The 25,931-nt window shown below is 50.5% G+C and overlaps 1 protein-coding gene across 1 annotated transcript; it reads right to left on the reverse strand.

Annotated features, from left to right (window-relative positions):
• Window positions 1-113: 113 nt before the first annotated feature.
• LOC309395768 (drebrin-like protein A) lies at window positions 114-15,011 on the reverse strand. Its single transcript, XM_081960301.1, is given in 8 exon segments — window positions 114-2,654; window positions 2,745-2,822; window positions 3,264-3,323; window positions 5,224-5,346; window positions 6,216-6,328; window positions 6,624-6,674; window position 13,653; window positions 13,656-15,011. Coding segments are annotated over 8 exon segments (771 nt in total). The 5' UTR covers window positions 13,824-15,011; the 3' UTR covers window positions 114-2,477.
• Window positions 15,012-25,931: the final 10,920 nt, after the last annotated feature.

A 25,931-nucleotide genomic window follows, 5' to 3' on the forward strand; every position in this document is an offset into this window, starting at 1 on the left:
AGTGCTGGGGGGAGGGGCAGGGGTGGTTGCAGACGAGAGACAGGCTCTCAGGGTCCACCCTCCCCCTGCAGGCCTCTCTCGGCCACCTGACGGGGCATCCATCAACCAGGGGCTTTGGTTAAGCCAAAAGGTGGTTTATTTGCTCCACGTGGCCTCTTAAGGTGACCACACAGGCGAAGGCAGGGTCAGCTCGTGTGAACGTCCAGGGAGCCAGCAGCTGCTCTGGTCTGGCTGCAGGGGGGCAGCAGTTACAGGTGGGGGCCACCCTCGGGCACAAGGACAGGACACTTTCTCCAAGCAGGAGCCCCCAGCTCTGCTGAACAGGCAAAGGTTGGGCAGTCAAGCCAGCTGCCCATCGTGGGGCCGGTGGTCCTGCAGAAAGAAAGCCACCCTTAACTGACTGGCTGGAGAACTGGGGGTGGGGGCCCCCCAGGTGAGAGCTGACCAGGAGGGTGGTTGTGAGAAAGGGACACGCTCACTCGGCCGACCGACCGCTAGAGCCAGAGGCAGCCTTGGCCCTTGGTAGCTTCCAGGCCAGCCACTCTCTCTCTCTCTCTCTCTCTCACCCTGGCCTACCCTGCAGGGGCGTTGTTGGGATCAAGGGCAGGGGAATTCCTATGTCATTCGGGTGAGGAGTGATTTAAAGCAGGAGATTAGGAAACTCTGAGCCAGTTCCTTGCCTGCCTGGCCTCTCTCTCCCTCTGACTCTCTGCGCTCGGAAGGCAGGGCAGGCTTGGAGCAGCTCCTGGTGAAGCACCTGGGAAAGGACAGGTGGGCGGAGGTGGTCTGATTTTGGGGGCATCCCCATTCACGTGTCTCCCCCCCCCCATCCCTGAACCAAGCAGGGTTCCTTAGCCACCAGTCAAGCCAAGTCATTCCTCCAAATGATGCAGAAGGGAGACTTAACAGAACCTGGGACTCGCTCACACACACACACACACACACACACACACACACACACACACACCACCCATTCTGGCAGTTTGCACAATCCTGCACTGCCTGAATCTCAAGCAAGCAAGCTAGCCAAAGCAGCTTGCCTGGAGGAAGCTCCCTGGCCCTGCTGCCTCCTGGGGGGGGGGGGGCACCTGCTGCCAGCAGAGGCAGATCCCCTTTAGATCCCAGGCAGGCGGTGGCTCTGCTTCCTCCAAGGGTGGGGAGGGGGGCTGGGGCAGAAGAGCAGCAGTGAGAAGAGGCCCACACTGGGGTTCTACTTGGCCACAGCCCCCCCTCCACGGAGCCCCCAAGCATCTCCCCTGCCCTCTGGCGCTTCAGCACCCCAAGCCAAGGCTTCATTGCCAGCAACCCCACCCCCACCCCGGCTGCCATTTTCTCACCAGGGCCGTCTCCCTGGCTCAGCTCCCAGCACTTGTCCCAGCCATGGCCCTTGCTTGCTCCCACTGCCAAGGGAGAGGAGAGGAAGGGAACACTCGGAGGCCACCAGGTGGAGGAGAGGCCCTTGCTGGACTTCAGCCTGCCAAACCACCTTCAGCCCTGCAGACGAAGCTCCTGCAGTCTCCCTCCCAGGATCAACCAAGGGCCCCGCCCCGCCCTACCTGTCCCCAGGTGTGTGTGGGGCATGGGACCACTGCAGGGCACTCACCCGCTGAGCCTCTTCCCACCGGTCGTCTTCGGCTTCAGGGGTGGGGGGGTGAGGAAGCAACCCCCCCTCAGGCTGCCATTAGAGGCCTATTTAGTCCCCTCGTCCAGGTCAAGAGTAGAGAGAGAAGGCAGGGCAGCAGCTGCATTTTATTCTAGGTGCATCTCTTAAAAGGCTCCTGAGCTGGGCAGCCCTTTGCCCTTCAGGTTCTCTGGAGCCAAGAGGAGGAGCCAGGTAGCCTCCCGGAGCCGCTGGGCCTTTTAAGCCTCCTGCTTGCACTTCTGAGGAAAGAGGTGGCTGCTTTCAAGGGTGATGGGCGCTACTCCATCTGCACTGGCACATCTTCAGAAACACCCCACTCCAGGACCCGTCTCGGGGAGGCCCCCCCTTTTGTGGGGGCTTCTGTGCCTCAGGTTGAACCCACCTGATTCAAAATGCTGCTTTTTAACATTCCTTTTGAAAGCCTCTCAGCCGCCCACAGTTCCCAGGGAGAAGGAGGAATGGAGGGAATCAGGAAACAAGATTTTAGGCTGATCTGCCAAATCTTCCCTAGTCGACGAGGCCCCCACGCTGCTCTGCTCAAGGGGGCAGAGAAGGAGGAGAGACGCGGCTGAAGAGAGCGGGGTCAGTGGCTGTTTCTGGAGCCGCCAAACCCAGCCATCCAGCACTGGCAGCAGCCACTTCACTTCCTGCAGGCACCCCTTGGGCAACAGCCGCCAGCTCCCTGAGAAGGTGGGGCACATTCCCAGGAAGCCCAGGGAGAGGGCCAGAAGTTGATTTCTGCCCAAACAGAAGCCTCTTTTCAGGCTTCGGTCCCTTATTCGCCCCATTCCGCTAGGCCAAGGGTGTAGGGAGCACAGGACGTCCGGAAGCCGCCTTAGCAGCCAGAGGAAAGGGGCCTGGCACAAGGCCCACCTGCCCAGCTCTGCTCCTGGATGAGCCTCTCGTTCTCTTGCACCCGGTGCTCCCGCTCGGCTGCTTCCCGGCGCTCCTCCTCCATGCGCAAGTGCTCCCAGCACTGCCTCTCCTCCTGGCGCCTCTCCTCCTCTTCCCTCTGTGAGGAGACAGAGAGGGCAGAATGGCATCACCCCCCCCCCCCCTACAGCCATACAGCCTCGACCAGTCCGGCAGGCAGCCACCTCACCTCCGCCTGTGCCCAGAAGGAGCTCCTCTTGGTGTGCAGGATCTCCAGGATGGGGTTGGCCTTCCAGTACCTGGTCCCCTGAGGAGACCAAGAGGATCCCTGAAAGCAGCCCCTCTCAATTGGGGAGGGGGGACCCCCCTCAGGTGCTCCCCAGGTGCAGCTGCTTAAAGGCAAACGGGAAAGAGGCTCCGAGCAGGCAGCTGGGAGGGCCACTCCCGAGCCAGAGCAGGGGGCCCCGAGCAAGAAGCTCCTCTGGGCAGCCCAGTCCCAGTCACCCCATTCCTTTTCTCTGCAGTGGGGAGGAAAGGCAGGGGCTGAAGGCCACCCTCCCTTCCCCAGGGGAAGCAGCTGCCTTCAGGGGAAAAGCCCCCAGCGCCCCCGGTCCTCCATGAGGGAGGGGCCTGGCTGTCGGAAGCAGAGGGGGAACCTGGCCAGGGCACTTGCCACAGTGAGCAGCTGGGGTGCAAGCATCCATTCATGGGGGCCACCTGCCCACACCTCCCCTCCCTTCCTCCTCACCACCGGTTCCTCAGGGTCCCCACTCAGGTCCTTCTTGGGGAAGGCAGATTCTGGGGCAGGCTGTTATTGGGGGGCCATCAGAGACAACAAACAGTTATCTAAAGAAAAAAGAAAAAATGTTTTTGCCATTTATATCACATCTCCTCCCCTCCGACCCAAGAAAAATTACATCTTTATAATAAAATCTAAACAAAAGTTTGTTAGTAAAGTTTATAAATGCCCAAAGAAATTACATCTTTATAACAAAAACTAAACAAAAATGTATTAGTTAAATTGATAAATCTTTTCCCCAGGTCCCAATTTACAGTTTATATCCAAATTATTTTTACTAATTGAGATTATTATTCCATTATTATTATCATAATGAGTTATTAATTAACGAATAAACATTTTAAAGAAAACATTCTAAAAGTGTCTAGAAAATCCTACTTATTAATCACCAAAGGTTAACTAAATTTTGAGTTATCAACCTTCATTATCAGCCTGTGTCTTTCCAGTAACAAAACAATCTTATCTCTTTAGCCAGTTGTTGCGACAATTCTATTATGAACTTCTTTATAAAGTTTTTAAAAACTTCTCTCCGCACTTTTTTGCTTGAAAGATCTCTCATGTAGTCTTGCTGCCCTTGAACTGGTATTAAAATTAACATGTCTTTGATTATCAGATGTCTTTCTAAAGCTGTTTCTCTTCTTAATTCCATAATCAAATCCATATCTTGACAGGAGGGGTAGAGCTCCAGATCATCAAGTATATAATAATAATCAGATTCGCTTTTCCATGTTCCCTCCCTTCCACTTTCACTCATAGGTGCTCCATTATTAGGTTCATCTGTTATCTTGTCTTTATCTTCTATATCTTCACTCTCTTCTTTAATTTTTGAGGCTCCAGTCCCTTCATCTTTTATTGAGCCAGACAATAATCTATCCAACTTCTTATCAAATCTCTCAAATCCTTCCAATATCTTTAGAATTCCATCCAAAAAATCCTGGTAACTTAGGGTTTTTTCATCTGTATATAAATATATATTTCCCAGAAGAGAAGAAAAAGTTTAGAATCCACTGCCACTCTCGCCTTCAATGTCTCTTTTATGCATAAAAATATTTTTGTTTTGAATTTGCTTAAACATAAGATCCTTTTAATTTTTTCAAAAAAGTGAGGGTTCTATCTTTTCTTTCCCTTCCCTTGTCCAAAATATTCCACAAAGACACCTGCAAGAGAACAGTCCGTGTCCTTGAGTCGTTATCAGTCTCTACAGACAAGCTGCAAACCCTCTAGTTACAACGTCAACAGAATCAGAGAAAATAAAGCAAAGGATACTTTGTTTCAAAAAAAAGAAAAAAACCAAGTTCTGGCTTCCGAATGGCAGATTCAACTTTCTCTTATTCGTATCAAACTTAAGGAAAGCAAAAATCTCTAAGTGTCTTTAATAAAATTTAATAAACAGTAAGAGGAAGGATTATTGAAGTAAAAAAAATTTTTAGATCAACCAAAAAAAAAAGGGTAGCACAGAATAAAAGACAAAAAATCAATTCACTTAAGAGGAGAAACTGGAAGCGTTCCAATCACTTCAATCCACAAAACGCTGTTGCATAGAAAAGGGAAAAAAAACTTTCTAAGGCAGTCCAATAAAGATAAACTTCGCCACTTTATTCTTTTGCTTAAAGGACTAATTTATCTTTTTAAAAAAAATTCTTTGGGCAATCACTCTCAAAGAAAAAATCTCACCAGCTGGACTCACTTTCACTGCCTTCCTTTCGGAGCCGTCTCCGACTTTGTCAGCCTGGGGGCTGTCTGTTTACCGCCGGCTTGGAGAACTTCCCTTGGGTTGATCAGGGACTTTGCAGTGTCCCTGAGACCAGCAAGGATTTGTCTCCCTGTCACCGTCTCTTCGGGACGGTTTAGGTCCATATGGACCGTGCAGCTGGTAAAAGAATCAATGGCGGTCTCGGACTATCGAGACCGCACGTTGTATCTTCGGGACGTCTGGCTCGTTCTGCAGAGGATCCACCTTGAAGAAGGCCCAGATGGCCAGCAGGTGCCCAGCGCAGGTTTCTTGGTGCGAGTCCAGGACTTTCTCGCCCACCTAGTCCCAAAGAGGGAGCCGGGGGCTCATCTCAAAGACTCCTGCAGCAGCTGCCCAGTTTCAGTAGGGCCGAGCCCTTCCAGAAGCCCCCAATTGCTGCCTTCCGTGTCCTTTGGGCCACGAGGGTCCCCAGCAAGGTCTGCATGGCTCTCCCAGGACTGCCCTCCCCAAAGTGAGCTGCCAAAGGATTGAAAACGAGGCGCAGCCTCCCCCGTTTCTGGACATTGATCAGAGTTCCTTCACTGCTGCATTCTGGACAAGCTGACCCTTTCTAGGCTGAACATCGGGTGGTCCGGGGTGGGGGTGGGGGTGAAGGATAGCAGAGGAGGGAGGCCTCTGCTCATATCCAGCACTTCTTCCTTCCTTGGGAGGTCATGAGGAAACATACTCTGTATGTGCTCTGTAGAACTGCTTCCTCTGGGGCATTTTCAGATTCAGAACCTGCCACTTCTGGGGTGCTGTGGCTTCGTGGCCTGCAGCTCCCACAGAGGCAATTCATCCATTCCCCCAAAGCAAGGCTCCGCAGATTGCTCCGGCTTCAGCAGTGGCAAGCGGACGTATGCCAAAAATGGCGTCTGGCGTCAGCGCCTCTCCACTCAGGGAGGGGAACGATGGGGAAGCAATTCTGATGAAGGGAGGCCATTGTGAAGGCATCCAGAATGGCCCAAGGGGGGATGCGGGAGCTCGTCCCGCCCTGGCAATGCAGGGAGGCTGAGCACAGGTCCTGAGGCTGGAGTGATCTGGGCTTGGACGGCCTGCGAAGTCCAGTTTCATGTCCCTCGAGAGGCATCCAGGGACCGCCTTCCTTGCTGGTTCTCCAGCTTCAAGCTCCATATCCGTTCCCCCCGTTTCCCTTCCCCCACTCTCACCCAGTGGATCAGGACTATGCATGGCACCCCTCCGGTGGGCTCCAACAGGCGGCCCAGTCCATACATGATGCACCCGCTTTGGAAGCGCTTGGCCAGTTCATCGGGACCTCCTCCTGCGGGGGGAGGCTGGGTTAGGCCTAGGCACTCCCGGGCACCAAGCCCATCAGCTCTTGCCCATACACCCACGCTCCGATCCCCCTTCCCAGGTAGCTGCCCTGTTGTCCCCATCAGATGTTCCCTTCTCCCTCCGGGAAATGCCTCCTACCAGGGTGTGGAGGAGTGGGGCCCTGTCCTGCCTCACCTGGAGGCTGATCAGACTGAGAAGGCCCCGGCTCCCCCCCACCCTAATCTCCGGGGCATCCTGCCCCACTGCAGGGAGGGAGGGAGAGGCAAGGGTTCCCGTCTTACCCCCTGAGTCCAGCAGCTTCAGCTTGTTGGCCTTTTCGTAGGCAAAAGGGCCTGGATGGCAGAGAGGGAGGGCGGCATTAGGAACCAGTCTGGGGCAGGGAGACTCAGGCCAAGGTTCTGCGATTTGACCTCCTTGTCTCAGGCTGCCTGGCATGGCTGCTTTCTCCAAGGGCCACACACTGACCACCTGCTGGAGTCGGTGCATTTGTCCCAGCTGCAGAGGCTACTTGGGCCAAGCTCCCCCCCAGCCATTCTGCACAGCTGCTCTCAGTGAGGGCACAGATGGGGCAACCTTCCCCTTTGATGGCTGGAGGAAAGGAAGAGTGCCCGCCGTGGGGCCAGGCCTCGGCAGGTGGCAGATGGGGCTGCCCAACAGGAAATCTCTGCCCCCAACCGAGGCAGATTCCCCTGCCAGGCTCCCCTGGCCTTTGGGAACCATTTCTAAGGAGAAAGGCATGGGGGGAGCTTCGGCTGGGCCCTTGGCAGGTGGGAACACCCCCCCCCCAATATCTCCCTCTGCACAGGAGGAAGCACATCCGGTCCCAGTCAATGGAGGCTGAAGGGGCGGCATGGGGGACGGGGCAGGGGGGGAAGTACTCCACCAGCCCTTCAGAAGCATGGAGGTTTGCCCCTCCTGCTGTGCTTCCAGTAGCCTTGCTAGGGTAGGATGGCCATGGGGAGATGGGGGCGCTGGCATCGGATGAAAACACAGCTGGTTCCTTCCTTTCCCTCTGGGAAACCCAAGCCCCCAGTGCCCCCCTCCCAGCCCTGTGGGAATGAGGTCGCCATGGTATGTGTGCAGATCAGTTTTCCTGATTGGAACACATATACGGAATTTGGGACTGAAATAAATTGAGCACTGAATGCGGGTTGAGCTGGATGCCCACTGGGAGGGCCCCATCTAGAAAGCTGTGTCTGCAAAATAGAACAATGCACAACGGAGACTTTCCAGGCTAAAGCAGCCTAGGGAACACACAGTCCTAGCTGATAAGATACTAACACCAAGAAGCACCGCTTGAGTGACAGGCAAATGTATTGTATGTAACCAATGATAACTCAGATGCTTTTGTTTCTGCATACGCTGCTAATAAAAGGGGGGTCCGGAATTCATTCTGGGCCCACTCGCTCCGAGGAAAAACCGTGTGTTTGTCTTCATTCCCCCCTGAGTGGTCCCGCCTTGATGCGGTCACCCCCGGAGGAGACCCGGGACATACCGCATTCTGGTGACCCCGACGTGATACCAGCAGCTTGATCGTCGCGCACGGGACCCTCTGGTATACGTTTTCGGACCGTCCTTACCTACCCACTTGAAGGGAGTTGCGCATCGTCCTGTCTGAAATCTTCTCAAACGGAGGGAAATAAACCCTCCTTCGTTTGAAAAAGACCTACACGGCTGGATAACGTAAGTAATGGGCGGAAGGTTATCTCAACAACAGGTCGAGCACCTAAAGGAACTGAGAGAACTGACCGATTCTTCTTCAAAAATCTCTTCAAACGGAGGGAAACCCCTCCTTCGTTTGAAAAATAAAGAACTAATTGGACTTTTAACCTATGTTTGGCAAAAATGTCCACAATACCCCGAGAAAGGGTCATTAAAAATCTCTACGTGGACCAAATTGGGGGAATACTTCCATACGGCCCCTAGGGCCCCAATTCAAATTCTGACAACATGGCGCATATTTATGGAATGCCTCATGATTCACCACAAAATTAACAACCACTTGCAGGCAGAAGTCATACCTCCCCCGTATGACTCTGTAGTCCCATCACCTGCAAAAATGTATCCTATCCTGGCAAACACTTCGTGTCCCTGCCCGGACAAGGAAACAACACCCCCTATCTCTCCGGCCGCCCCCACGGCCCGGAGATCAAAAAAGAAAACACTCTGAAAGAGGGCCATATCATCCAAGCCATGCAAGCCGCCCGTCAAACGGGCGAAATGGCAACAGAAGATCTCTTCAAATGGAGGGAAATCTCTCCCTCGTTTGAAACAAAAAAAAAAGGAGTTAATTGGCCTTCTGCCTTAATCATGGCAAACTCTTACCAATAAACAAAAACAATTGGCTGATTTTAAAAAATAATGGGAAAGTCCTGCCCGTGATATCAAAAAAGAATTTGATTTACCTTCTAAAATACATTTGGCAGATATGATTAAAGTGTGTCAGGACATAAGAACATCTTCTTATAAAACTAATTTGTTAGTAGCTGCTTTATTGCAAGGCAGCAAACCTCAAGGAAAGTGTTATTTTAAAAGGGAGTGTAAAAATCCAAGGAGGGCCATGTCTGTAACATCTCACCCTCTCTTTCATCAGGGATCAAAACCCTAGTATAAAATGATTTATGTGTCTATAGATTGTACATTGCCTTGGAAAAAAGATACAACTCTCGCTCCCCCTTTCCTGACTTTTGCTTTTGCAATCCTCCCCCGCTGTGCATTTAATTTCCTTTGACTTACCGTTTTTTGTATCTATAATGATAGTGTGTAAAATTAATGTGATTTAATTAATTAATTGCTGGCCAGCAAAATGAATGTGCTTTTGCCTTGGGGCAGGCCAACTCAGACGGTCGTTAAAGGGCCCTATCACTTTTGTGATTAAAACTGCTGCCTGAGTTTTCACTGCTTTGGGGGTAAGCTAGTTCATTGAAATAAATTTAATGACTGATTTATTGCAAAAGAAATGTAACTATAGGTGTGAATGGGTGTGTATGTAGTCAGTATTGGATGCTTGAAATGTAAGGTTTGTTAAAAACAGAGCGTGTGTGGTGCTAAAAAAGGTGTTTTTGAATGAATGATAAATATTTTCTCCCTGTATTCCTAGGAAAAAAGAGCCTGTCGTTTTAACAAAACATTTTTCCATTTCCTCTCACCCCCCCTCTTTGCCTCTGGTGAGAAGGCAGGAGGAAGGGGGGGCTGTGTTCTTTTCACCATTTTTTTTTCTCCTCTCCCTGCGAGCCTCAGAAAGGCGGGGTTGAGGGTGATATTTGGCATTTGTAGTTTTAATGCAACGTTGCCTTCTATTTTAGAGTATACTCAAACTATCTTAATTGTTTGTTTTATTTTTGAAGCTGTGTTTTTTCTCTTTTATGTTTTTATGTTTGCGCGCACTTTGTATGCTTAACAGATGTCACGTCTGTTTGTTTAATTGTTTGTTGGTCTGTTGGTTTTTTGTTTGTCTGTTTGTTTGTCGGTAGCACTGGTTGCTGTCCCTTTTAGAATTTTAACAGAGATGACCTAAAAAATACAAAATGCAGTCAGAAAGAATGAGTAACATTTTTGCTAGAATCCAGCTCAGTTCACACGGACATTTAGAAGGACGATCAGATATTGGAGCCAGAAAAAGGTTACTTTGTATATAGATGGGAAGAGAATGTTGTAAAAGGCATCTGACCTAAATTGGAAGTCAGGATGGACGTGGGAAAAAGAATAATATGTGCTTTGTTGAATGGAAGGTACTGGAGATGTTGCAGAAACAAAAGAGAGGAAATAGGAAAGTTGTTAAGGACAGTTGAAGCTTGGCAGTTGATGAGGTCATTTTGGAACCGAATCAATGTGCATTTTGTACAGCAACTGGTCATTTCAGTTGAAAGGATTTCAGTAAGTGAAAGAAAGTTAGAGATATGTTTTTTCAGAAAGTCAGAGATATGTTTTTTCAGAAAGTCAGAGATATGTTTTTTCAGAAAGTTAGAGATATGTTTTTTCAGAAAGTCATAGCTATGAATATGTGAGGACTTGTGACACCTGGCAAACGGATGATTCAATACCTTTTCTTTGCCCCATGGAAATATTTGCACATTTCCATGGATATTTATTCAGGATTTATTAATGCACCCCGCAAAGGGGTGTGATCAACTACTGCATTCATACCTTTGCAATGTTGGGACGCCCAATTGAACTGAAAACAGACAATGGCCCTGTTTACATCTGTACTGCCTTTGCAGACCTTTGTGACAAGTGGCCCAACACACACACAATTGGCTTGCCCTGCGGTTCTCATGGCCAGGGAATTGCGGAGCGAGCTAATTAAGACTCACAAACATGCCCTGAATAAATCAAAAAGAGGAAAAATGCCTCGGCCTCCCAGCCATGCAAAAAACAAACCCAATCCTTGTTTAATCAAATGAATTTTTTCACTTTCTAATTTGACCACTTATCAGAGGCATTTTCAACAAAAAACAAGTTTGCCTCTCCCTCTGGTATATATTTACAGCATTACCAGACAAAACACCGATTCCTTTAATTACTTGGGGGTGGGGCTAGGCTGCTGCGTTTACATCTACAGGGTCCAGCCAAAGATGTCGTGTCACCAACCCCTGATTCCTATCCCAGAGATGACAACGATGACTCCACACCACCCGATCCCGTCATGCCAGTCATCCAGTGACAGATGTGAAGAATTTAACCACCAGCGCGCACCTGAGAACTTGTGTGCTGCCATTTTTGCAGTTTTCATTTTTGCGGTTTTTATTTTTGCGGCTTTAATTGCAACTTTCTTATTTACAATTTGCTTGTGTTTAATTGATACTAACTGTATTTTGGCATTAGCAGCTGTCATATTATCTAGACATTCGCTTGAACACCATATCTCATTTCCTGCGGATTTGCGCATTAAACGAAATAATTCTTCCACAATGAAGCTCTTGGGCACTACAGACCCTACACAAAAATCCTTCCACTGCCCGGCACCTGCCCTGAGAATGCGAACCATGGTCTCCAACAATCCTGTGCGTCAACACCCTGAACACCTCAGCTTCTTGGACATATGGGCAGGCCTATGTTCCTGGTTACCAGGAACAGGACGGCTGAAAAACATATTGTGTACTATACTTATGATTATTGCTTTGCTTATTTTTGTACATTATATTATTCAATATATTTTTGCTTTATTTGCTATGATGACACACATATTTGCCAACCATGAAGAAAACATCACAATGAACAAGCCTCTGGCAGCATCCCCTCAGGCATCCTTGTACTTCCGGCAGTGACTCTGAACAAGAGGATCGCTTCTAATAAAACAAAAACTGAGGAGATGTGGGAATGAGGTCGCCATGGTATGTGTGCAGATCAGTTTTCCTGATTGGAACACATATACGGAATTTGGGACTGAAATAAATTGAGCACTGAATGCGGGTTGAGCTGGATGCCCACTGGGAGGGCCCCATCTAGAAAGCTGTGTCTGCAAAATAGAACAATGCACAACGGAGACTTTCCAGGCTAAAGCAGCCTAGGGAACACACAGTCCTAGCTGATAAGATACTAACACCAAGAAGCACCGCTTGAGTGACAGGCAAATGTATTGTATGTAACCAATGATAACTCAGATGCTTTTGTTTCTGCATACGCTGCTAATAAAAGGGGGGTCCGGAATTCATTCTGGGCCCACTCGCTCCGAGGAAAAACCGTGTGTTTGTCTTCATTCCCCCCTGAGTGGTCCCGCCTTGATGCGGTCACCCCCGGAGGAGACCCGGGACATACCGCACAGCCCCTCTCAGATGTCTTGCAGATCCTCTGACACGCATGCCTGCCAGCCCCCTCCTGCCTTCCTGGGCTGGGCTTGGTTACTGAGCAGGAGTAACAGGATGCCCAGGTGGTGCCAAGCACCCTGCCGAGGAAGAGGGCAAAGGCTGGGCCAAAGGGGGAGGGCGGCTCCTGACTCTCCTTCTCACCATCCTCCCCATTTCTCGCTCTGAAATGGAGCTCAACCCCCACAACCTCTGCTGATGCCTGACCCTGACCTTTGCCTGTCTCCACCTATGCCCTCCCACCGCTGGTAGAGGGAAGGCTTGTGAGCGCACAGCTACTGGAGCTGCACTGCTCTCCTTTTCCTGCTCAGCCAGGCCCTCCTTACAGCAGCCTGGATCCTGGCAGGACCAACCCCCTGGACCAGTGTGGCCCGCTTCCTTTCCCTTGGCCTGCCCACCAACTGAACAGGAGCCTTCCAGGGTGGGGCCTAGGGATGGGGCTCATTCTGCTGCCCGGAACTCACATCTGGCCCTCAAGCCCCCAGGGCTGGCCAGCCCAGTTCCTGCACCGAGAACTTCCTTGTAGAGCTTAGCTCACCCTCTGGCTGGCAGAAGCCCTTGCTTTCCAATCTCCACACACCCCTCCCCATGCCCCACACCAGATGTGGAGCCTGGGCTCCCACATCCTGAAGCTGGCCCCAAGTGGCAAGAGGAGGGGAAAGAGGCCCAGTGCTGAGCTGAGCTTCTCATATGGAGGGTGGTGGGAAAAGGGGCACGGGCACAGCTGTCACCCACCAGTCTGCCCTAGGCGCACAGCTCTTTGCCTCCCCCCCCTCCGCCAGAAGCTCCTGGAGCTTGGGGTGGGGGAGAGCCTGGCAAAGCAGGTGGGAGGCAGCGGCAGAGGCAGCAGCCTCCGGGTCCGTTGCTGAAGGGCGCCTCCTAGAGTCCGGGGGTGGGGGGGCGAGCCGCCTCCCCCAACTCCTGCAGCTTTCTCGGCCGGTGGAGACTGGCGAGGGCCAGGAGCCGAAGGGGCGAGCCAAGGGGCGGGAGGGAGGTCCCGGGACGGCGCTTCTCCCGTCGGTTGAGCGCTCGTGAAGGCCGAGGCGGCTGGGTCGGGGCTCCCTCCCGCCCGGGCTCCTTCCCTTTGGACTTTCCGCCCGAGTTCTGCCCGTGGATTTCCGGGGGGCGAAGCGATTTCGGGGCCGGGCTGCCTTCCAGGGAGCAAAGAGCAGAAGCCGCTCCAAGCAACGGGGCCAGGCGATTGGCGGAAAGGCCCTTGCCGACCCCCGGGAGACCCAGCTGCTCTGCCGGCCGCTTTGCGCTGCGCAACTGCCCTCGTTCGCGAGGCGCGCCACGGAGCCTTCCCGGCCCGTGGGCCAAAGCCGGAGCCGAGAGCGGAGTCGCGGGTGCCCTGCTCTGTCGGGGCCCCGCCGAGGCTCCGAGCTCCGGCGCTGCAGAGACCCCCGTCGGGCGCGCGCCCACCCGCCCGGAGCCGGAGAACGGCGGCTGAGGGGAGTCGGCGCACCGGAGCCCTCGGCGCTGGCCGGGGAAGGGCAGCGGCGCCACTCACCAGCTGGCCGCCGCTCGGCCGTTCACCATGTCGCTCTTGGCGCCCAGCAGCGACAGTCGGTGCTTCTCCAGGTCCGGGGCGCTGCTGCCCATCGCGAGAGCCTCGACGGCAGCGGACGGCGGATCCGAGGTGGCGGCAGCGACGGCAACCCGGGATGTGGCGCCCATCCCTCCCCGCCTCCGCCCACCGCGGGGAGGGACCGGCGGGACCGCGAAATCGGGGCGGGGCTGGATAGCACCTCCTGGAAAGCCAGGCCCGCGACGGCTTCAGGCAGGACCCCCGCCCCGCCGTGGGCCGACTGGTTTGCCCGGTGGCCTCGCACGGGGGTCTCGAGAGGGATGCCCTGCGGAAGGGGCTCAGGCGCGGGGAAGGGAGGCAGGACGGGGCCTGTTCGTGAAATTCAATTTCTGCACTCGTTGCCACGGGGCCAAGCCGAGGCTGGGCTTTCTCGACAGGGCAGAGACCGGAGAGACCTCCGGCTGAGCCCCTTTCTGGGCCTCTGAGGCAGGAAGAGCCCTAACCGTTTGAGGGACAGGAACGACCTGCTGCAAACCCTGCTCTCCACCCCCACCCCTCCCAGCAACCGACCTCCTGAAGCATTCCAGGGGCTTTGGGGGAGGGGAGCCTGGGAGGCCAGCATGGAGTAGGACCTGCCTTTTCCTGGGCTGCAGTTTGGGGGAAGCAGATGTCCCCACCCCTCCCTCCTTCAACCCTGTGGCTCCTACAGCCCCCACTCCAAGAATTTTAGGGAAAGTTCGGCACATTATCCAAGACCCTCCCGGCTTGGGACCTTCTGGTTGGCCCTTTGGCAGGGCTGGCCAGGAACCAGCACAGCTCCTTCCCTTTGCCTTATTTGATCAATTAAACAATCTTCCCTGCACAAAGTCCTTCTACAGCTGAGCTGCACAGGGCCCCTCCTCTTTGGATACCTTGGCTTGGGCATTGTGCTGGGTTGAAGGAGCATCCATCTCTGCCCTGGGCTGAAGGAGAAGCTGAAGACCAGCCTCGGGTCCTCCTTGGAGCCTGTCCGGTGGAGCCCCTCCTTCCTCGGGGTACCTTTGCCAACCAGCCCCAGACACCACCACCACCCCCGATTCCAGGACTGCACTCCGGGGCCGGTTCTGTCTCCCAGCCTTGTACAGTTCAGTACAAGATGCTTTCCTGCCCCAAATGACAGAGAGGCAGCAGTTCCCCCAAGCCCCGAGGGCAGAAGGTAGTTCTGTGTCTGTGCGCCCTCATTCTCTCCTCCACTGTTGGCCTGTGCTGCAGGGGAGGGGGCTGCCGTACTGGGCCAGCCCCCTGGGTGGCTTAAACCAAGGGCAGGCATGTAAGGTGCCCACAGGAGGCAGGTAGGAAAAGCCAAACACACATGCCACACACACAGGATGAGGGGCAGCTGGCTCAAGAGAAGTAAGTGTGAGAGAGATCTGGGCTGCATCAACAGAGGGATAGAATGAAGATCGTATGAAGGTCTAGTACCGCTTTATAAGGCCTTGGTAAGGCCACACTTGGAATATTACATCCAACTCTGGAAACAGTGCAACAAAGAGGATTAGGGGACTGGAGGATAAAACATACGAAGAACGGTTGCAGGAACTCGGTAGGTTTAGTCTAACGAAGAGAAGGGCTGGGGGTGACATCATAGGGTTAGGGTTAGGGTTTCTTCCACTATTCCAAGGGCTGCCACAGAGAAAAGAGGATCAACCTCCAAAGCACCTGGAGACCAGACAAGAAGCAACAGATAGAAATATGTCAAGAAGTCCGACCTAGAATTAAGGAGAAATGTCCTGACCCTGAGAACAGTTAATCAGTGGAAGGCCTTCCCTCCAGAGGTTGTGGGGGCTCCATCACTGGTGGGTTTCAAGAAGTAAATAATACATGGGTTGCTTGGAAATGTTAGAGTGGTGTATAGTGGAAGCCAGGGGGGGGGGCTTGAGTGGGAGGTGGGGGTGGGTTAGGGTGGAGGGTGGGCTAATATATATGCATAATTAAACTAAAAGATGGGATTAATGAAATATTGTTATTTTAAGAGAAATTTATATTATGATTTATATATGTTCAACTAACTTAGAAGATGGGATCAATGGGCTATTGTTACCTTAAGAGAAACTTATATTATGTTTGTTGGGAGGTGAGGGGGTATAATATGTGAATGAGTAATCTATTTTAAGATGGGGGAGGGGAGGGGGTAAAGTGTATAGTATAATATTTGAATGAGAAAATTCTTGGGGGGGTTGGGGGGGCATAGCATCTGTATGAGATTTACATTGTATGGCGGGGGGGGGGGTGAAAAGGGGGAAAATTTGTTTGTATAAAACTCTTTTAATAAAAAAAAGAAGAAGAAGAGACTGGACAGCCACTTGTCTGAAAAGGTAGAAGGTCTCCTGCTTGAGCAGCAGGTTGGACTAGAAGACCTCCAAAGTCCCTTCCAGCTCTGTTATCCTGTTATTTGAATCTCCTTGCCTTCGGGCAGTGTCCCTGGTAGATCAGGCTCTGTTTTCCCTCTGCCTGCCAAGATCAACCAAGGCAACCATGGCTTCCTAGCCCAGCTGGGTCAGGACCAGCGACCCCAGCAGATGGTATGAGCCCTTCTTCCTCCCCCCCCCCATCCCCATTCTCAAACTGTGCCCACGGTATGTACAGCTGCACCTCATTTAATTATTTTTTCTTTGTAAACTAAAATGTTTTCCTGGCATTCGATCTTCCTTCCTGTAACTTGAATCCATTATTCTGTGTCCTCCATTCTGGAGAGAGACAGAAAACAAGTTTTGTCCTTCTTTGGTGTGACCTCTCTCTTTTCAGGTCTCTGAAGAGGGCTATCATGGTGTTACAGACGCACACACACACACACACACACACACACACACACACCAGGGGTCTTTGCTCAGACTCCACATTCCAGGCTCCTCCCACCGCACCCTTCATTCGGGTTCCCTTTCTCTGCCCCAGTTCTGACTCCCTTTGAAAGACTGGTGCCTAGAGTTCTCTCGCCAGGCCAGAACTGAGTGGAAACATTGCTGTGATTTGTAAATGACACTTGGGTGCATTCTGGTTCCAGCCTGGAACTGCATTTGCCCTTTCCACAACTATATCAGGCTACTGATCCATATTTCATTTTTAATTCATTATTATTATCCCAGTAACTTTTTCACAAGAGAAGATGCCAGTCATTCCCCTTCCTCTAGTGATTGTATTTTTTCTTGTGCCCCTTTTCCTTCTTGTCTCTCTATTCAAACTTTAAAATATTTTAGAATAGAATAGAATAGAATTCCTTATTGGCCAAGTGTGATTGGACACACAAGGAATTTGTCTTTGGTGCATATGCTCTCTGTGTACATAAAAAGACAAGATCCATTCGTCAATAATCATATTTTTTTGTATTTATGATTTAAATTGTAAGCTACCCAGAAACACTTTTCAGAGTGAGATGAAGGGCATATACATTTAACAAATAAATTAAAAAATACTTAGTGAAAACTTTGCATTTATCACCATTAAAGTTTTGTGCTATTATTACGATTGATGGCTGCACTGACAGATGTTGAGGTTCAGTATTTTTATCTGCCTGCCTGGGATAGACAGGCATGGGGGTCTGATGGTGGTAGGCGTATTGCCTGTAGGATGTCAGCTCTTCCAAGTTCCAATTCTCTTTTGCAGTTGACCAACAGTGACTGTTTGTCAATCCAATGGTGTGCAAGTGGCACTCCAGGTGTTTTGGGATTGGGATGAAGTGAGGGGTCTGACTCTTAGGGGGACCTCTTCTGTCCTTTTGGTGATCGTGCTGAGAGTCCTCCATCTCCTAGTGGGGAAAAGTGCCATTATACATTACATTATATGGAGGGGGGGGGGTAAAAAGGGGAAAAAATCTGTTTGTATAAAACTTTTTCAATTAAAAAAAAAAGAAGATGAGCAATTTTATAAGATATGGGATTTGTTGTATCAGTGGCTGGAAAAAAGAACCTGGAAATGAAAAAATGTTTTGCTTATATTTTAATTGGAGGAGAAAAGTGAGAATAATGTTAGGGATGTAACCCTAGGCTTGGCTTGGCAATGTATATAAGCTATGATTACTTTACTGTTACTTTAAATGCTTAAGAGATGTAATTGGTTTATTACCTCAAGCAGCCATAAGAAGGAGCCAGAATGGCTGTTAGCTCTCTGTTTTGTTAGATGCTGATCGTGGATACTGTTTGATACTGCTCGTGAGTTACTGAGTCTTGCTACTGTTTAGCTATACTTTGTGTGTTAGACTGACTATTTTGATAACCGAATTACTGAATCGTGTATGACTTGGACTGTTAACCAGACTCTGAATACCTCTAAATTTCTACATAGTAAACTACTATATTTTTATACTATTCAGTGTCTCTGTATGCTGGTTTGTGCGTGTTATTCCATATCACTCTCATTATGCTTCTCTGCATACTCGCTCTTCTAACGGGGAGCTTAATTACTTAACAAATACAATAATGTTGTTAAATAGACTAATAATGATAATTATTAATTGAAGGAGAAAAGAGAGAATACAATAATGTTGTTAAATAGACTAATAATAATACAATGAAACACTGACATATATATGAATAATTTAGAATCTTTTGTTATAAAATGAAGGACAAAGATAATACCAAATTTATGTACATTTGATAGAGGATTGGTAATATAATGTATAACTCTAAGTGCATACTATAAAGATATCCTGTTGAAAATAGTGATTGATATAAACACTTGGTAAATTCTTTTATATTGTAAAAATATTTAAAATGAGACAATGATTACATAAAGGTACGTTATTATTAAGCAGACAATCAAGAATGTAAGAGAATTACGTTTATTGAAAAGAAAGAAATATTAATTTTAATTGAATATATGCTGTACAATGAAAGTGAGGTTTTTGGTTATATTCGATGGAAAATCTGTGATTGTATATGTAATTGAAAATACGGATGCAAAAACACTTGTAACCAAACGACATGCTGGATGTCATAATGGATGACATTTTTTTAATGTTGTCTTTTATGTTTAAAAATAAAAAAAAAATGTGGGGAAAAAAAGATCTAAAGGTTCAGCCGGCCCTCGGCAAGATCTGGTAGCTGAGGACACAACCTGCAGCTCTGATCTCCTTCCAGATGAATGCCTGGCTTGGTCCCAAGGAAGTCTCAGCCAGGATCCTGCTGCTTCCCTCGGCTCTTCCTGATGGCCATGGGGGGGGGGGGGCTCTCCTCCCTTGAGATAACGGGGTCCCAAACCACTGGAGGTTGTGGGGTTTTTTTGTCACCTGGCCTCTGTCCAACCAAAAGCCTGGGTTATTTCCAGCCCGTGTTTGTCCTTCTCGGCATCACCTATTACCTTCCCCTTGGTTGGACAGCTGATACTGGACACCAACAACCATATTGCTCCTCCTTATGCTTCCACTCACTTGAACCCAGATGCAGGGCAGTTCATTCACCTGACTGAGCAGGTGTGCAGTGCAGAGTGCAGCTCCGCCTCTCTTCCTCTTCCTCTTGATCAGATTGTAACTTCAGCTGCTGAAGCCACATCTGTATTCATGTTCCCACACACCCCTCCCCCTCTCTCCTGCCATGTTTGCGCTCCAGGCTGGAGCCTGAGAGAGGCTGGGCAAATTCCAAAGATTCCCTGGGACACTTAGGAGAGCCAGCAAACCGCCCCGCCCCCGCAATGCCTTTTTGGCCGTGGTCCCCGGATCCCAACTTCTGCTGTCCAACACCCTTCCCCCTTGAGGAGAAGGAGGCCCCCTCCCCTGCCGCCAGAAGCCCCTGCTCATGTGGGACCGGGCTGGTCCCTGGGAGTGGCCCTGCCCAGCATGCCACACATATGTCCTGCCAGATCTAGGCTCCGCCTCCCTCGGTGCTGGGGGTCAGCTGGCACAGGCCATTGGCCGCAGAGTCCATTCAAAGGGGCGGGAGGGGGCAGTTGTGGGGCTTCTTTCTTTCCTTCCTTAGGTTGGGCGCGCCCCCTAGAGGCAGACGGAGGACAGCGGGTCCCCGGCTGCTTCCACTTTCCCACCGGCAGGAGGAGAAGAGGAACCCGGAGGGCAAAGGCGCTCCTCCTGACGCCCCGATTCTGGCCTGAGGAGACGCCAGGCGGGATTGCAGAAATGAGACGGCTCGGACTGCTCAACAGAGGACGCGAATTGCTGCGCGGGCGGCCTCCCGCGGTCCGAAGGGCAGCCAGCCTCTCGTGGAGCCAGAGCCGGGGTCAGCCCTGCTTCTCTCGCCCCGGGCTCCTCGGAAGTGGCCCGGGAAGCAGCGAGGCCCTGGCGCTCCGGATCAGCAGCGGCATTGAGACCCTCCGCGCTTCCCTACTGCGGGAGGCAACCCCGGGCCCTTTCCCGAGGTTGCTGGGTGGAGGCTGGGAAACGCGGGGTCTCCGCCGCCTCTGGGATGCGCTTGGACGCTCAAGGAATTTGTGGGGTGGCCGCTGGACTTTGGAGGAAGAGCCGGTTAAAACATTTCTACCTCCGATTGTTATGTTAAAAGTCAGGCAGCAGCAGACAAGTTTGATAAACTATTATTTTCGTCCAATTATTAACATCCTGTGCCAGACTGTGGACTTGTTTTTCTGTGTGGTGCTAGCTGTCTACTTTCGGTGTCCATTATGGAACCCTCCCTTCCAGTCTGTGCCCTGCAGTCGGGCCTCTTCTGCAAAATTCACGATTGCCCAGGTTCTGGCTGGCTGGCTGGTGCAAATACCACCTGCAGAGGTGGAGGGAGGGCAGGAGAGCATGCAGGAGACTCTGGGGAGTGCAGAAGCACAAGCGTTAGAGGCCGGCTGGGGCTCCAGCTTCACCAAGGCTGGGCTGCAGGAGACCAAAGCCATTTTCTCTCTCTCTCTGGGTGAAGCTGTGCCAAAAGATTGGCAGGTGGCTCTTTCCTTATTTATTTGGCTTTTTATACAGTGCAGCTGCCCAACCTGCAAACAGCAACTCAGGGTGGCCTTAGGTACGTTACACATGTGAGGCACGCATACTACACAACATTGCATAATAAGGCAACCACGTATTCCACACACACCTCTTTCACCTCAGTCGCCCAACCTCTGTCAAGTGCAGCATTGGTGATGTGTGAATCATTTCTGTGGAATTTGCAAGCCTGACTTTGTGTCTCCACCGTCCTGCATGCGTCGCTCCAGCCCCAGTGCTATGGGGCATTGCTCTTACTTGTTTTTTCTTTGAAAACTGAAGAAGCAAGTTCTTGGGTGAGAAGCGAAAGTTTTTCAAGGGCGAAAAAACTCTAGTTTGCCTTTTGAGGAAAGCCCCTTTGGTGGGAGCCTACTCAGAAATGGAGGAGCCCTCGGCCTGGTACAGCCACAAGCTCATCAGTGGCCAAAAAGGGGTGGGTGGGTAGCTTACCCCTCCCTGCCATCTCTGGGGAGCCTCAGGAGAGAGGGCAAGAGCAGAGCTGCTAAACCTCAGCCAGGGGAAGGCAGGAGAAACTGCAAATTTCCTGAGACTGCAAATGCAGCAACCTCTTGGTGGACAAGGGAGGTCTTCCAAGAGAGATTCTGAGGTTGGCCTGGGCCTCTCCAGGGAAAACCGAAAGCTCTGATGTCCTTTTGAGTCCTGATGTCAAACCTGCGTCTATTCATTCTTTTGCACGGAGTTTGTGCCATTTGTGTAGTCTTTTTTTTTAATTGAAAAAGTTTTATACAAAGAAATTTTCCCCCTTTTTACCCCCCCGACATATAATGTAGATCACATATAAATACTGTACCCCCTCCCCTCCCCCCGTCTTAAAATAAATTTCTCATTCAAATATTGTACCCCCCTCACCTCCCAACAATCATAATATAAGTTTCTCTTAAAGTAACAATAGCCCATTAACCCCATCTTCTAGATTGATTATGCATGTATATTTCCCCACCCTCCACCCTAACCCTCCCCCACCTCCCACTCAAACCCACCCCCCTGACTTCCGCTATACACCACTCTAACAATTCCAAGCATCCCACATATTATTTACTCTGATCATCTATCAATCTAAACATTCTTACCTAAAGGCTACATAGTACTTCCTAGTCTGGTATTTATTCTGTATGTAATCACTCCATTTTACCCATTCCTGTGTATAATTGTCCTGCTTCTGGCCTTTTAAGAAAGCTGAATTTTTTGCCATTTCAGCAAACCCCGCCCCTTTCTGAATCCATTGATCGATTGTCGGTAAAAAATCTTTCTTCCAGTGTTGCGCAATCAACAACCTAGCTGCTGTAACCATATACAAAACCAATTTTGTTTCCCCTTTAGTAAAATCCTTAGTTATACCCAGTAAAAACATTTGCGGAATAAATTGTATTCTTTTCTTAAATACATTTTGCATAACCCACCATATTTTTATCCAAAAAGCTTTAACCTTGTTGCAAGTCCACCATACGTGAAAAAAGGTAGCATCTAGGCATCCGCATCTCCAGCATTTTGGTTGAACATTTGGGTACATGCATGATAGTTTTTTAGGATCTAAATACCATCTGTAAAACATTTTATAACCATTTGTGTAGTCTTGTTATCCATGAGTCACTAATAAGGAATTTGGATTGCGAGCTGGGTTGAAGTTCTGTTGTTGCTTCTATGGTCCATCTTTTAATGTGTCCTCCCTGGGAATCGATCCGGCTCTATTGATTCGTCTATCGATCATTTCAGTGGACAGTCGGTCTGCCTGGTTTAATTCCATCAGATGTGCATCTCTGCCAGAACAAATGCAGTGGGAGCTCAGAGCCGGGCTCGGTGGTGGTGTGCTACACCAGGAATGTGGAATGCAGAGCAACCTTTGGGGTTTCTACAAAACGTGGGGGGGGGGGTTGAGGTGTCCGTCAGAAATAGATTTATTGTAATGCCAAGGAAGTGGATTTGTTCTTAGGGAGGCCTAGACCCATGTTTCTCAGCCTTGGGCAACTTCAAGGCATAAAGCCCTCAACTCCCAGAATTCCCCAGCCAGGTCCCACATGTCTTGAAGCTGCCAAGGTTGAGAAACAAGGGCCAGATCAGTGGTGGGTTTCAAAATTTTTTAGAACCTCTTCTGTAGGTGTGGCCTGCTTTGTGGGAGTGGCTTGCCGGCCATGTGACCAGGTAGGAGTCACTAACTTGTAAAATATGGTGAAACTCGCTTAACAACGCTCTTGCTTAGCAACCAAAACGTTGGCTCAGAAACTCTGACATTTGAAGCACACAAGCCTTCAAGCTGTCAAGTTACAAGACCCTTGCACCCCTAACCCTTTAGAAAAAAAAAACCCAGGGGTGTTCAAACTTGACACCTTTAAGGCTTGTGGACTCCCAGATTTCCTCCTCTTGCTCTTCATCTTGATGATATGCGGACGGGTGGGGAGAGGGAGCTGGAACTGGTTCTAAACAGCACTGTAGATTTGTGGAACCTCTTCTATAGAAGAGGTTAGAACTGGCAGGAACCCACCTCTGGCCCAGATGGAAGTTGATGGGGGTGGTGGAATCTCTTGACGTCATAATGGAATTTGATGAGAGATTCATTTCCCAGGCCAAGGCTGATGAAAATGTCATCAATGAAGGAGCAGCTCCAGGGAGTAAGAATTAAGAGATTCTAGTCCGACCATGAAGATGTACTTAGGAGTCACCAAAGAGGCTGTGCCACTGAGTTGCAGCCACATTTTATCTCCAAAGGTAAAATAGTTCTGGGCTCATACACAGTCACAGAGCAGCCTGTTTCAGTGTCAGGGATGATGTTCTTGATGGCTCAAAGCCATTTCTGGAGAAGACGTTCCATCCATGGTCGTTAGGAGGGCGCCCATGGAGTTCAACCTCCTGAGGTGTCCAAAGGCAGCTGGGAGTGCAGGGGAAGAAGGCAGACTCCCCACCCTTTCCCCACTAGGCTCAAACAGATGTCTCCTGGAGGAAGTGGGGGAGGGGGAGGAGGGGCGGAGGGCTAACACAATCTGCCTTGCAAGATTTTATGATTATAACTGATCTTAATTTAGCCTTCTGTTGGAGTTCACATCCTGTGCTCTACTAGTTCATAAATATTTAATAAATAAATATGTTCAGAGAAATAGTAATAAAAAAATATTAAAAAGCAAGGCCAGGCAAAAAACCCACTCAGCAGAAGCCGAGTGAAACCTGCAAGGCCCCCAGGGCTGACTCGGCTGGCAGAGCTGGATTGGCTTCCCCAGCTGAAATCCACCTTCCACCAGCAGATCACACTCTTTTTCACAGGCATCCTAAACCTTCTAAGAAGCTCACTGAAGACTTGACAAGGATGGAAATTGCCAGCCGGGCATTACCTGGGCAGAGCTGCTGCAGAACAGAGGCATGCCAACCAAATTTGGATCCCAAAGGAGCCGTGAAGAGCGGCAGGCTGGATTCATAGAAGAAAACCAACAGCCTGAGAGGGAGAGCAGCAGCCGTGGGGTTCAGAGGGCTGCAGGGCTGGGGGGGGAGGGGGCGCCAACTGAAGGCAAGGGGAGGAAGGCCTGGGGACTGCACCCCAGTTGGAGTCATGGACAGAGGGCAGGCGTTGTCCCTCCCTGCCCCACACGGCTGGCTGGATCGCCCTCCCCGTTGGCAGCGCATTAGCCGGCCTTTTTCCACCCGAAGCCCCCACCCCCCAACGCTCTTCATCTGCCCTTGTCAGCACAAAATCAGGCTCTCCCCACTGCCAGCTTCTCTGCCTGAGGCTGCTCCAGGTCCCTGATAGCCTGGGTGTGCCAGTCACCCTAGGGAGGCACTGGGGTGCTCCTCAGGCTTCACTGGCCCCGTGTCCCCTCCAACCATCCAGACCTCACAGTGGAGGGTCAGGTGTCAAGACGCTGCTTGGCCACCTCTAGGCTAGTCTGGCTGCCTCTCCTTCTCCTCCTCCCTCCCCTCGGTGGGATGCCCACTTGGTTTGGCATTGCCCAAGTTAAAATTTGGGGCGAAAGAAGCACTGAAGAACTTGCCCTGGCTACGCAACCGGCTGAGCTCTGCAAACAGAAACTGACCGGGCGGTCCCATCTCTGACCAGAGTGGGCACCGATCCAGGGAAGTCCAGAGGCAAAAGCAACCCAACTTCCCTCCTTCTTTTCTGCTTAGGAAAACAGGGCTGCCCATTTCAGAATACAGTGGAAGAGCACCAATGCCAGCTCTTTCCTGCAGAAAACATGCAGGTGTCAGGAACAAAGGAAGCAAAACCCGAAGGAGGGCAGCAGGTCCTGGAAAAAACGTGGCTGCACTGGGGGAGAGTGAGGGGAGCCACAAGCATCAACGGGCACAGATCCTGGCAATTTGAGGCAGCTTCACCCACAGACCAGGGACAATGACAAAGTTATGGGGAGGGAAAGGCCCAACTGCCTTGCGGCCAAATACAGCTGGTGATAGAGCTTAGGACAGGTGGCTTTATGAATCTCCTCCCTGTAGAAAGAGAAGAGCCCGGAAAGAGGGCAGAGAAAAACAGCTAAGATGATTTCGGGACTGGAGGCTAAACACATGAAGTAGGGTGGCAGGAACTGGGCATGGCTAGTTTAATAAAAAGGACTGGTGTTACATGGTAGCAGTCTTCCAATATTTGAGGGGATGTATGGGGAGGTCAACGTATTTGTCAAACCACCAGAAGGCAAGACAAGAAACAATGGGGGGGGGGAATAATCAAAGGGAGAACCTAGAACTAAGGAGAAACTTCTTTTTTTTTTAATTAAAAGAGTTTTGTACAAACAGATTTTCCCCCTTTTCACCCCCCCGCCATACAATATAAATCTCATACAATGAGAAACTTCTTAACAAAGAGAACAATTAACCAGTGGAACAGAAGTTGCCACCAGACGTTGTGAGCACTCCATCCCTGGAGGTTTTTAAGAGGAGACTGGACATCCACTTGTCCAGAATGGTCCAGGGTCTCCTGCTTGAGCAGGACTAGAAGACCTCTATAGTCCCTTCCAATTCTTATTCTGTATTCTAAAGGTCCAGTGCGGGCATAAGAAATGAAGCAATTGCTACAGGCAAACTTAAGTTGCTTATTATCAAACTTCATTCTGAAGAATAAAGTGAAATAAAACCGAGAGACTGAATCTGGGGCATTTCAGGAGTTAATGGCCTGCAGGGCAATTGAGGACACCTTCCCCTTATTGATGGACATATGCTAGGCCTCAGGGGGGTTGAGATGTGATGATCTACCCAGCGGAGGTCATTAACTTCATCTGTTGCTCTGGACAGAGTCCTCTCTGCTTCCCCCTCAGCTCAGCCCTCCCTGCAGGGAAACAGGCCCCTTCGATGCCCCCCCCCCCAGCACTTGAGGGAGCCAGTGGGGTTCCAGAAGGAGTGG

Source organism: Natrix helvetica, assembly GCF_964273705.1.
Source record: "Natrix helvetica genome assembly, chromosome: 7".
Classification (NCBI taxonomy): Eukaryota; Metazoa; Chordata; class Lepidosauria; order Squamata; family Natricidae; genus Natrix; species Natrix helvetica.